This window comes from Taeniopygia guttata, chromosome 2, assembly GCF_048771995.1.
Source record: "Taeniopygia guttata chromosome 2, bTaeGut7.mat, whole genome shotgun sequence".
Lineage (NCBI taxonomy): Eukaryota > Metazoa > Chordata > Aves > Passeriformes > Estrildidae > Taeniopygia > Taeniopygia guttata.
The window spans coordinates 41,367,429-41,381,553 of NC_133026.1; the positions used below are offsets into that span (position 1 = coordinate 41,367,429).

At 35.0% G+C, this 14,125-nt stretch overlaps 1 protein-coding gene across 1 annotated transcript in view; it reads left to right on the forward strand.

Annotated features, from left to right (window-relative positions):
• Positions 1-14,125, forward strand: part of STT3B (STT3 oligosaccharyltransferase complex catalytic subunit B) — a 51,054-nt gene that overhangs the window by 16,486 nt on the left and 20,443 nt on the right. Inside the window, exons 2-5 of the mRNA XM_030265008.4 lie at positions 6,083-6,191; positions 7,776-8,063; positions 9,745-9,810; positions 13,421-13,520. Coding sequence (XP_030120868.4) covers positions 6,083-6,191; positions 7,776-8,063; positions 9,745-9,810; positions 13,421-13,520 — 563 coding nt within the window. The remainder of the gene's footprint in view (positions 1-6,082; positions 6,192-7,775; positions 8,064-9,744; positions 9,811-13,420; positions 13,521-14,125) is intronic.

The window sequence follows — 14,125 nt, forward strand, 5'->3', positions numbered from 1 at the left end:
ATATTTTTATATAAAAATGTAAAGACTAAGCAATCAAAAATCACATATTTAACCCCCCTAAAACCATCTGAATTAGGATGATATTAAACTCTGCATCAGTCAAAGCTTTTATTTTTTCTTTCTAGTGGAGTTATCTTAATAATCACCTTTCAATCAAGTTTAGCATGAACTGGGCAAACCTGTTCTGTGTCCCTTGTGAAAGATGGGGTAGAGTTTGTGTGCTCATGACTCCGTGGGTGATTGTTGTCTGGTGAGGTACAGAAGCTTGAGTGTGCAAAGTGATAACAGTCTCCACATAAAGCCATGGTAGGTGTCTATCCAGAGAAATTCCAGAAAAAAAAAAAAATTGTGGTCACATAAGGACTTAAAATGTATATATAACTTACTAATTAGGGATAAATTATATATATTATATTAGGGATTCACACAATATACCGCCAGTATTAGACTTAGGACCTAATAAAACCATTCCACTGACATGAATATAAGTTAAAAAGAAATGAATGTGAGATTTTTCTGAAATAAAATTGCCTGGTGTTTCTTCCATTTTGCAGAGTTGTCAGTTTTAGCTCAGGTAAACAGAGGCCCACCCTCTATCTCATGAGTTCTTACACATGAGAGAGGTGGAGCTTGGTGTATGTTTTCTTAAGTCTTATTGTGAGGTTTAACACCTTAGGATTGGGTTGTGGGCACTAGGAAAGGCTCTTTACTTGTCAAAAGTAAAGGCTCTTTGCTTTTTCCTGTAGGTATTGCTGCTCCAAAGTTCTAATCTTGATTATTTGAAAATGGCTTAAATGTCCACACATACTTACCAAGGTTATAAATGCAACAAAAATAAAAATTTTCCTGATGAGAAAGACTTCCTTAGTACCTTGTATTCATTATGTGATTGATTGATTCTACACTTTCGTTTTAAAAACCAGAACTCAGTGTGTTAATTGCTCATTTGCAGATACAGAGCTCAGAATGAGACTTGCAGGATCTTGTGCTTGTAGTATATTCTGTGGGCAAGCAGGTGTTTTAAAATTTAATTTGGAATACTGTTTATATTTTTCTTTGTTTCAGTGGAAGTTACTGAAGTTTCTGATTAGATTTTCCATACAGTATTGCTGAATGTATTCTTCCTTTGGATACAAAGAATATGTTGAATATGGAGTCAATCTGCAACTATCTTTTTCAGGAATCTACACTTGCCATCTCTAATTAGATTCTGTATGGCCAAATTGATTCTGTAATCTACATTTGCATTAAAAACTGACTCCTAGAATTACTCCTATAGCTTGTAATGTTCACAGTTTGCATCTTGTCATTTTTCTGAGTTTGCAGATGTGAAAATTTTGTGCATCTGCAGCTGAAGACTTCTAAAGCACAGAAGCCTTTATAATTGAAGGCTTAGAAAATTTTCAACAGATTCTGCTTGTAAGGAGATTACATATTCTCAGATGGCTGTAAAATGCTGGATAAAAGTCTAGATGATGGGGCAACAATAGCATGAAATTGATTGGGGTTTAGACAGTCACCATTCCCACAAGAAGCAACACAGTGATCTTGCACTCTCTTGGAATCGAGAGGTCAAATTAATTCCTTTGCTGTCAGTGTAATTTGCCTTAAGTGTTGTTAAGATGTGGATGAAGTAACTTCACTGCCATACATGTGCTATTCTTTTCTATATGTTCTTATTTCTCAGTAGGCTGAATTTTATTTTAATACTCACCTTAAATAATACTTTGTCAAGGAAATACTAAACCTAGGAACGTCAAAGACATCTCTTTATAAATATAGCAGTAATTGTTGCTGTGAAGTGCTAGAGAATTCTGTAGCTCCTGGATAGAGAGTGATTGCTGTGACTAGCATTAAGTAATTATCATACAGTATTGCCTTGTGTCATCAAAAAGGCAGTTCATAGCAAGGAATAAAAATCAAACCTAAGCATGAACAGATAGTTAAGATTATGTATTAACAGTGCATAATATATATGTGAAAACTTCACAGGCTTTGCTTTGCAAGTTGCCTAGTTAAGCTTTCTAAATTAATGTTGCTACTAAAAAAAAGATTATGCCTCTGTTTCAGTTATTTTGTCATTGCTGCTTATACTGTGCTCTATGTTAAAATATATGAAATGAGAACCATATTTTTTTATTAACTTACCTCCAGTTGTCTACTGAACCAGCTGTAATGTAGGTATCTCCAACAGTGCCATGAAATTAATGGTACCATACACAGAGCAATTAGGTGATCATTAGAACATCCCCAAAGGTTCAAACTACAATACCAGCCTAGCTGGGTAGTTGAGACTCAAAATTCTGAAATGTACAAAGACTTGGGATTGTTTATTCCTTTTAAAGCTTAGCTTGGAGAAGGGAATAGTTCAAACTACAGACATGGCAGAAAGAGGCAAGGAGAGCAGCAGACCATCACTTTTCCTCCTAGAATGTCAACTGAAATAAGTCAGTGCTTCCTGGTGTCAGGCCCTTAGCTGAATCTTAGCAAGTATGTATCTTCACAGCATGGACTGAGAACTTGAATATTTAACTCGGGTTTTCTAGCTAAGTATTTAATTAAAATGTGCTTCACATAATTTTGTTCTTTATTCTTCTCAGGTCTGTTTCAAATCGACTTGCCTCAAGGGGGTGAGGGAGGATGAGAGGGAATCTTGGGAAATGGGTAATCTGTTTCCATACCTCAGGATCGGATGGATGTGAGGGTTGAAGGTGGCAGAAAAGGGATTCTGTCCTTTGCTCTGGTTCTGTCACATCGTGCTGCATACTGTTTAGTCAGTGCAACAGCAGTGTACTTCAGTTCTAGTGTCTCCTTGGATAAGATGGAGTAGGTCAGAAGGAGGGCTGGATAAAAATCCTAAATACCACCTCTTCTTGCTGCTGCTGCAAGTGGAAGAACTGGGGCAGGCAGTGACCGTCAAACCTGATGTGCAGCCCCTACCCAGCACTGGCTGTTCTTGCCTCCATTCGGATTCCTTCCTCAGCTGCAGCCCCTGAATCTCCCAGATGCAGGTATAGGCAAAGATGGCAGTTTTTCTAATATTTTCCTGGGCTGTTTTACACCCCTGTGAAACCTACAGATAGTTGCAGGTACTGTGATAGCATTGCAGTAGAAATACAATACCACTGTGCTGCATTTTAAGCATGGTTTGAAAAGTACCAAGATAGTAAGGAGGTGTGACTGGTTTGTGATGCTTGCTGTTTGTTAGCAGCGCTCCTCATTCTAGCTTAAAGGAAAACAGTTTCACAAGGTTAATTCAGGCTGGTCCCTAAAAAAGTGCTGTGAAGGACTAAGTGATATCAGAGCCTAATACTGGCATCATCATATGATTGCCAAAGTAGACTATTGTTTGGTGCACAGCCCATTGCTGCCAGTTTGTCCATGCCTGAAGCTGGCTTTGATATGCAACATCACAGCAACCTTTTCCTGATGAGTGCATATGTTTATGTTGACATTTTAACTTATTTTTCTTTGCAGGTAACTTAGTGGGAGGTGAAGTGGGCACTTGTTATTTTTTAAGTCAAAGTGAGGTGCTGAATTAAGTTTCTAAATACTTTTTTAGTTTTTGTGTCTAGAAGGTTGTTTCTTGGTCTCAAGGTCTTCTCACAATACACTATAGTATTGCCAGTAATTTCTCCTGCAAAGACATGCCCAACTGTCACTGCATGCTTTAATTTGTGGCATAAGAATCACTTTTTTGAAAGAAGGGCTAATAGATTTGTGTCTGTGTAAGAGTATGTTAGGAGGGAAGATTAAATTCTTACCTCTGAAGTGGTAGAAGTAAAATGCTGTTACATTACATTTCAATTTTGAGTGGTAATTCATTCTTATTAAGGACTTAATGGGATGCTGCCAGAGCTCCAGACAGTTGTTCGCATCCTTCTGAAGTCAGTTACAAAGCTTTGCTAATTGGAAACATGAGGAGAATGTCAATATGTATTCTTCTTGCCTATTTCATTAGTTTAACTAATCTTTTGATGGTGTAAAAGTAAACATTAGTCATACTTTTGTAGCCTCGGTGAGTTTGAGTCATGATTTAAAAATTCAAAAGTAATTCATGTTAGTAAACATCTTTCTGGTTCCCTTTTTGAAGTTCTAGGATAACAGTATTTGGTGGGTTTTCATTGTTTTCAGTCTTGTCTGTAGCTGGATGGATTCTCTGTGTCCTGTGCAATATGAAGCTCCTGATTTGTTACATACCAAACTGTAGGCACTTGGCACTAAACAAATAGACATCAAACCTTGCTATCCTAAGATAAGAGGCTAATTTTACAGGTACAGCATTTCAGAAATCACATTAGGGTTGACAGTTCAGAACTGGAGAATTAATTAATATTTAGAAATCTAGTCAAATGGGAATAGTAGTCTTATTAGAAACCAATGTCACATTGCTGTTTGAATCAAAGATTTCTAGGTCAGAATGACTGATGTTCATGTGAATTTTCTTATATAAACATGACAAATGACTTCTGAAAGTTCACAGTTTTATCAGTTAATGTATCCTATATAAATGCTTATTTAACACATGTAAGAGAGTCTTCCTGAAAGTACTTCACTCTGTTATTTACTTATTTTTAATATCATTTGACTGATGCTGTGATAGTTCAGACACTTGAAATACACAAATTTGCTGACATCTGAACCTGAATTTCAGTTCTTTTTGTTCTTCCACTCTGTAGATGAAGAATCTGCTTGTGACCTCAGTGTGACTTTATTTCAGATACTACTTGTACTGATTAAACAATTAGGAACTTGATGGGGTTTACAGTCTTAAATGACCTTAGCTTTATTCTGTGAAAATCTTTAATTGGTTCAAAGTAAACCAGGGATATTTTGGGAATCCTAGATATGCAAAATAATTTTATATTGTTTTAAATTTTTTGTCAGAAGGGATGCATATTTCTGACATAAGAGGATTCTTCCATAAAATAGATAAAAAGAAACACACAGTCTTTTCTAGGCTTGAATTCTTGCAGTGTCTTTGGAAGTTTTTCTTGGTGGTTTGCCCATCTAACCTTTTGTCTGTTGTAGTATTCCATTTAGTCACCTGAATTTCTACTTAACTAATGACTAAAATCTTTAATACTTCTTTAACTAAGGAATTTCACATGGTTAGCTGAAATCCAATTAGAATATTTATTAGAAGGGTTGGCTTTGTGAATATTGCTTGTTTTAGAAGCTGTGTTCACCCAGGCTTTTCTCTACCTAAACTTTGTCTACAAAGCTTCACATTCTCATTATCTGTAGCCTTTTCAGTTTGGTCTTTGAATGAATGATCATGAAAGAGTTGCTGATGACATGACATGAAAGAGTTTAGGATGACATGCACTGTAGTGCTTCTTGCAACCTGATACCTAATTTCAAGAACTAATAGACGTTTTAATAGTTTAAAAGTTTTGTTATCAGATGTTTGAGATATTTTGTGTCAGGAAGGTGGAAGATAAATGCCTTAATAGCAGTCTGTTAGTGTTTTTTAATGTTTTTTTTTGCAGTGTGGAAGGCTGAACTGAAGGTGTGCATGAGAGAGCTTTTGTTGTACAAGAAGTTCTCTGCAGCAGAGAATGTACAAATTTTGAAGATGAAACTTCAGCTACAGAGATTCTACATTGTGTAAATTCTTATTGATTGAGAGAAGGCCATTAGTTTGATAGTGTGAACAGACTGATTCCTGTTGCCTGTTATTGAATTAGTCACCTGGCAATTTTATATTAAATAGGGCAGCAGTACATGTAGCATGTAGCTACCCTATCTCAGAATAGGAGTCTTGCCTTGACTGCATGTGAATGACTGTATTTGAAAATGAGTAGTTTTAGAAAGGAATAACAAAAATAAACAGAGTGTTTATCAGAGTGAAAGAAAACCTTTTAATGTTTATGCACTAAAACAAACTCACTAAAAACTGTAAACTGGTTTCTGTGGTATTTGCACTGACTGTAGAAGTGAAGAAAATACAGTGGTTAGTAGCTGAGAACTTAGTAATTTACTTGAAAACTCTGCAGGTTTAGAGAGGACCACTGTAGTTACATAATAAAAATCAAGAGCTTTATCATCTCATTTATCTTACCCTTCTGTTTCTTTCTAGGTTTAACTATAGATCAACACATCATCTTGCATCTCATGGGTTTTACGAATTTTTAAATTGGTTTGATGAAAGAGCATGGTATCCACTAGGAAGAATAGTAGGTGGAACTGTAAGTATTGTAATAATAAATTCATTAAAATAAAATCAGTTTAATAAGTAAAAAATAGTCAAAGATGACTTTTCAGGAAGTTTTTTGAACTTTCAATACAAATGTGATGTTGATGAAAGGAGAATATTAATAAAATATGCTTTTAATTGTCAAATTGCTGCAGAGGGAATATTGAGATGATTTTATATTTTAACTGCAGAAACATGTAAGTCAACATGCCTTAGTCTTTATCCAATAGCACATTGTGACCAAGAAATTTAATCAAATTATGTAAGCTGAGTAGACTTCATGTATGTATGGAAAAAAGTTAGGATTTCACTGAGAGAAGACCTTGTGAAATTAGATCAGTGTGCCACCTGTACGAAGCATCAGGACTAGTAAAGATTGGTATCAATACAAGTTACAAGACAGCAAAGGTGTACAAAACAATGTTATCAAATCAGAATGCAAGTATCATTTGAATAGTTTTAGTACTACTAAGTAATGCAGCCACGTGTTTCTTAATGGGTGAAAGTTCATTAAAGCTTAATGCTAGTATAGAGCACTTAAAGGCATTTACAGTTTTTTTTGTAGCAGTTAGATCACAATTGATTTTAGTATCTTAAAGATACTGGACACTCTTTATGCAACATGTAAGTGCATGTTTTCCATACCTGTCTTATAAAAAATAAAACCTCATAAGAAAAAGAATTGAAATATATGCAGGGGAATGTTCAGGCATCTGTTAATTTAATTTAGTACAATGTCCTTCTTAGTTTTTGAAAGAAACTAAGGTAGGTGTAGTACATATTAACTTTTCTAGGATGTATTGATTTTTCTGTTGTTGATAAATATGGGAGGGTAGAATTACTATTAAGAATAATCTAAAGTTCTCCAATATTCTGTGGTGGATTCAATAGATTTGTGTAAGTCTATGATACCTTTCCTGGAGCACATCTTAGTTCAATTTTTACAGGACTTGGTTTTAATCCTTCATATCTAAAGATGCTTACAGATACCTTGCAAAAATGCAGTATTCAATTTACTGACCATCAGCTTTTTATCTTAAACAAATTAAATCTTATTGAAGCACATTTTCTCTCCCTGTTGGTACCAAAAAATGAAAGAATAGCATGGTATATTTTAAAGGAAAATGGATATGACTGGGAAAATTTGGGTTCCTTCTTGATGTCTTAGGCTTTGGGGCTTGTTTTTTTCATTTCATTAAAACTGGTAGCTGGCTTGAAATTCTCTCGCAGATTTTGGTTTTTGCTTCCATACCTTAATGAAAAATTGTTTTCATTATATGATAAATGTCAAGCGAGATGGGATATTATCTGTGTGTTGCTTATTCATTTATGAAGTAGATTATATGTTATTGTTAGCATTTGGATAAAATTAAAAGAACCTAGGGTATTCAGTGGTGTTGTCAAAACATGATTAAAGTAGTACTAAAATAATTTTGTTAGCTTATGCTAATACTCATTGCTTATATCAGCTTAAAAATTATTGTTTAATTGCAAGTTCTATGTAAACATGCATACCATGACAGTTCTCTGTAATAACCTAGTGTTCTGGTTTGTTTTGGTTTTTATCTCCATGTAGGTATACCCAGGACTGATGGTGACAGCAGGCCTTATACATTGGATTTTAAATATGCTTAATGTGACAGTCCATATTAGAGATGTATGTGTGTTTCTAGCACCAGTTTTTAGCGGCCTTACAGCTATTTCTACTTTCCTGCTCACCAGGGAACTGTGGAACCAGGGAGCAGGGCTTTTAGCTGCCTGTTTTATCGCCATAGTTCCAGGTTACATATCCCGATCAGTAGCAGGATCGTTTGACAATGAAGGCATAGCTATTTTTGCACTGCAGTTCACATACTATTTATGGGTAAGTAATTGCTGATTCTTTTGCTTTGGAAAGGTTTTTTGGCTCCTCCTCCAACCAAATTACTGATTTTTCTTAGGATCCATTGAATTCTTATTTTCCTCCCTCTCATCCCTCTTCCCCTTGGCTCTTGATTAGGCAAGTACTGAGAAGTCACATGATCTGAACCACTCCATAATGATGCTCTTCAGTGAAAGCATGGTTCCACTGAAGTATGTGTGTCCTGTAGTAGTAATAAAAGTGATGATGAGTCTAGAAATTTAAAGCAAACAGAGGGGTTGTTTGTTTTACAGTTTGGAGGTATTAGTGTTGTGTGCAGCAAATGTTAGCCTCCTTATATAGCTGGTGAAAAGCAGTAGATTCTGAATATAAAGTGCTTTGAATTGTCTTCTGGAAAGACTTTTGACTGTATGGAGTGTCTGGACTTTGAGTTCAGTATCCAGATTAAATAGCCAAAGCTGTCTAGAGTCAGGTATTAGTGTGTCTTCTGTGCTTTAAAAAAAACAGTCTTTTAATTTGACTGCTTGCTAAAGCAGCATGTCTGCCTCTCTTTAATCTGTGTAGAATTTCATCCATAAGGTAGTTTTGCAGGAAGGAGTTTAGGGAAGCTAGAGTATTTCTGGACTGTTGAACCTACTTTGGAAATAACAAAAATAGCATAACTATATTGTTAATTCAGCACAGACGCTGTAGGTTCTGTCTCTTGTGTATTCTGGAATGCCTGCACTTTTCATTTAGAAGACTCCACGTAAGTAAGTACGTGGTAACTACAGCAATTCTCCATAATTTTGTCAAGAACTCTGGTTTTCATAAGCAGATGCATATTCACAAATGTTTAGAATATTTCAAACTTGGGATATAGTTGGTAGGAATATAATGGAAGAGAATTTAATTTTTTCATGACTGAGTGGTATTACTTAAATGCAGGTTTTTAAAATCTGGTTTTAGAGTAAGCTGCAGCTGGAAATGTGTGCTGTGTTTGATAACAATAATAGAATCAACCTATGTTTTTACTTTAGATTAACTGAGATATGATAGCAGTTACCTTTTCTCATGGAATTCTTATTTAACTAAACTGCAGAGTGCAATAATGTTTGCATGAACTCTTGTGGAATCAAATACATTTTACAGACAACTTTTCTAGCTTTTTTAATATCTGTTCTTCATTCCTATTTTCCTTCACCACAGTCACCCCCATCAGTTTCAGACAAATTCATATTCCTGGGGTGGTTTCTGGATCCTGCTAAACCTTTAGTAGTATCTGGATGCTCCTGTTAACCTTAAGTGAATGTTTTGGAATTACAGAATAGCTCTTTTGTCTGTAATGGCAGAACTGGGTCGGATGCCAGACAAATTAAGGCATGGATGGTCTTCACTTATAATTATAAAGTGCTCTAACATCTTCGAGAAAGTATCACAGAGCCATTGCAATACCTTTCTACATCAAATCATAAGGCAGAGAGTTGGATTGTATGCTTTTGCTAGAGAAATACACCTAACTTCCTTTTGTGTGTGAAAAAATTGCATTTGTGTTATGATTTTATGGACATCAGTTCAGAAGCATAAAATATAACTTGATGCACATTAAAGTTCTCTTGACAGTTGTTTTGGGATGAAACTTTTATTGTATTTTGATTGTATTGTCCAGGATTTGTCATTCATAAATACTTGGTTATTTTTCCAGGTGAAGTCTGTGAAAACTGGGTCAGTCTTTTGGACAATCTGCTGCTGTCTATCCTACTTTTACATGGTAAGGCTTTTATATATATATATATATATATATATATAAAATTGCTAAACTATTTGAGTAACTTACATAGTCCATATGTTGACAAAGAAGAGAAGAAGGATATTTTCATCTTTGTTGGAGCCATAATATAAATTTTTTGCTTTGTATTCTTATTACGACCTTAAATATATGACTAAACAACATAATATGTAAAGTATTTAAATCAACTGATAAAAGCAATTTTTGGGAAAAAAAATTGAAATATCATAATTTTACTTACAAAGTTTTCCCATGCTGTGAATAGGTGCTCTGATTCAGTTGGAATTTTATTTGGGTATAGGTAAATTAAGGTATAATTTTAATACTTATGTGTCTGTGTGTCATTACTATAATGCAATAATCAGAATGTTTAGAACGTGAGGACAAAGCTACATTTTTATAATTTTGAAAGCTATTTCTATGGGTGTAATTATGCCATAAAATAATGCTTACTACCAGAACTGATGAATGACTTCAGTGTCATAATAAATGATCATAAATGCCGTTTTCATTCTTGATCTATGAAAATGAAGGCTATTGCAGATATTTTCCTAAGGGCTAACAGAGTGGGAAAATAGTAGTAAACGTGAGCAGATAAAACTAATAGAAAAATGGAGGGAATTGGTTTTCCCCCTCCATCTCCTGAAACATTAGACTAAGAATTCTCCTGTTTAAATCAAACATCTTTTTTTTTCCCCTAATTGATAAACTTTTTGTGGCTGTATGGTCAATAAATTATCCTCAAAATAGTCAGTGCTGGGACAGCCAGGCTAATTGCTTGGTGACGGTTAAGACTGAGGTCTCGAATACTGCTTTTCTGCCATCAGGTAGGTTTGCAAAACACGGAACTTCTGGATTGGTTTATGTGCCTTAAAGTCAAGGTTAATTCAAAGGTAGTCTGGATGCTGTCTGGTTTTCCTCTAGCTTTAATGTCCATTTGGTTTCCTGGGAGACTTCTGCAGTTAATACAGGAGATAATAGTCTTGTGTTTGTCACCAAAGAGGTTAAGATAGCTATTTCTTTTGAAGAGTACATTTATTTAATTCCATTTCTCCTCCTTTTTGCCACATTGCTTAATAGAGAGACACTTTTTCATGCGCAGCATTGCTGTTTATATAGCATTATAGTGAAAAGGTCCTGTAGCTTTGGTATATGTTTAAGTACAGTACAAAAGCTGCAAGTGAGTTTTTGAATTTTTATATTTATGTAGCAGAGTATTTTTTTGTATTGTGCCAATTTATTGGTAAGATTCTCTAAAGGTGCCTTCATAAGCATACAAATAACAAATACAATACTTTAACAATTTTACTGCTAAAAAATCACACTATAACAGATTCTTACCAGCTTGGTGTGTGGGATTGTATGTGAGAATATGTGATCATGTGTGTATGTGGCATCAGAACTTAAGAATCAAGGTCATCATGGTAATCAATCCTTATTGATTATCATGGGTGCTGTTATGGGGGGGTGCTGTTATTTTCCTTTCAAGTTCTCTCAGCTCATGAAAGTTTCATATTCATCTCTAGTTTCACTTCACACCTCAGTGATTAGACAATAGAATTTTATTGCTTGTATCTACTTCATCCCACATATGATGGCATTCCCTACATTGTATTTCCCTTTTGGAAAGAATTTTGTGGAGTTGCCCTTCTAGATATTTTGTTTCAGTATATTTTTAGGACAAAACATAATTTTACTATTTGTTACATTGGAATAATTTGTATTTCCCTGATGGAATTAGTCATTTTCAGTGTAAGTTGGAAGTTAAATGAAATCACAATTTTGAGGTAGTAAGAGTTCCGTCCTCAAATGGGAAGTTTGGACAACAGCTTGAAAGGCAAATGGATATTGCATGAACTGACAAATGTTTCCTGATAAGTAAATCTGCCTTATAATAGATACCTAACTCACTGTGGTAATTTAACTCATAGCCTTGCATTTCATTCAATATAGTGAAGGGTGTGTTCTCCTTGGATTTGTATTTTTAGCCTTTATTTTACTTTATCAGCTTCTGCTTCATATGGCTATTCATGACAAGGAGGTAAAGTAAAAGAAAGCTTCACATTGAAGCAATCCTGTAGGATAGCATGTCTCCATTCTTTTTGCCAATCTGAGTTTGCCTCAGTTTTGTTTGAAAAGTTCCAAAGTGCATCTTGAGTATAATTTTCAGTGCTTAGATTTGAGTTCATATTTTGATAACTAGAGATGCGGGTCTCTGGTCCATGCAAACTGTGACCTCCTTGATTCAAACCTTTCCCTAAATTTGCCAGTGTTCTATTGGCATGCTTGAACTCTGTTCTGTCTTACCTGTCTTCAGGTAATTGTTTTCTCCCATTAAATAAACTTACCTGTATAAACCATGATACTTCATACAAGTAATTAGGCAATAGGATTTTGATAATCTGAAATTAGTTACTAGAAAACCTAGATTATTTTATTATACTTGTTTCACATAGTCTGAATTGCTTACCATAAATTTTGAAATGCTGGGGTTTGTAGTATTAGAGTCAAAAGACAGTGAACTTGGCCTCATGGATTTTTTAGAATTGTTCTATAGAACATAGTAATTTGAGTTTCTTTTTAGATTCTAGGGCTTTAAAAATAGCTACATGAATCTAAACCCTAAAGTACAATTAAAGTGAAAACCACATTAGCTACTGCATGCTAAAAATGAAGATCTAGGGTAGGCATGGTGCATATGGGAGAAGTCTAGACTGTAATATGACCACAGGACGTGTAAAATACAGATTGTCTAATCAATACGAGCCCTTCTAAATATGTTAGAAATTTAGATAACACATTGTAATGATAGCTCATTAAATCATGATCTAAACCAGCAACCAGTGATCTGTTAATAACATCTGTAGTGTTTCAGTTCTAAGTACACCATAACAGTCCTTTTCAACAGCTCTTGTTTCCACAGGTTTGCAATTTCTATAATATTGTTGTATATCATTCCACAGTGCTCAGTCCTGCTTTTATGTGTATCCATACTCTTCCTTTTGTTTATTTCCTTACACTGCAGCCTGCACTGGCTGCTCTGGTTCCAGAATTCTCTCCTGGGGGTGTACCTTGCTCCCTTTCCTCTCTCTACCTAGAGATAATGTTCCCTGTCCTCAGCAAAAAGTGTACGGTGCTAATTTTGTCAAAAGAAGGTTTTGGATCCTACATGAGAAAATAGGATATCCTGAGTTGGAAGGGACCAACAAAGACATCAAAGTCCAACTCATGGCCCTACAAATCCTACCACTGCCTTGTGTTGCAGCCTTCACCACTGGGAAAAACCTCAGCATAACATTCTTGTTTGCCAGTATGGCCAGATTGACTTGGAAGGAGGAGATCCAGGAAGGATAGCCTAGGAAATCCATCAGCTCACTTCAAACACCTCTGATATGTGGGCTTTGTTGTGGTTTGTTTTCTTTTATAATATATAGTGAGAAGTATTCTGGTGGTATTAGTAGTAGTTCTGACTGCTTGTGTAGATGGGATTTGTATTTTCTTGTTAGACCATCGAGATTTATAAATCCAGCATGGGCTGTCCGAAGAATTTGCAGATATTTTCAGATCTGATTTCCTGTTCCATTTGTTGTAGGTCTCTGCATGGGGTGGTTATGTTTTCATCATCAACCTTATTCCACTGCATGTGTTTGTTCTGTTGCTGATGCAGAGGTACAGCAGGAGAGTCTACATTGGTAAGTTCTGTTCATTGCAAAGTCATTTCCAAATACTTAAACATGAGATGCAAAATTATTGTACCAATGTGTTTTGTATCAAGTGGGTGTTAAGTAATTGCATATCAGATTGAGTTGTTTTGATTTGATTACTGATTATAGTCAGTTATTTTCTACAACATGGAAATAAGGAGTTGAAACATACTCACACTTCCAAAGTTTTGTATATGTTGCTGCTAATTAATTTTTTCATTTCTAGTGCATGGGAAAGAAAAATTGGTAGTTTGATGTAAAAGAACCCTATTAATATATTGTAAATATACATTACATGTGCCTTTAATAATTTTTAATATTTTTTTCTTTTCCAAGTATATAAAACAATTGGTATTTTTGAAAGTTATACAGCAGAAATTATGCAAACATACAGATAAAGACATAGTAAATTTTAAACAGCCATGTAAGTTTTAGATCACTGAGAAAAGGTGTGCACAGTAAGAGTCTGTCCACTCAATGGGAATCCTTAAAATTTTATTGGATTAACTGGTCAGCTTTCCTTCCAGTTTCAGGAATGTGTGAGTAAGGATCCTTAAATTCTGTGTAAACTGTTTCTACTGACACTTTAACAA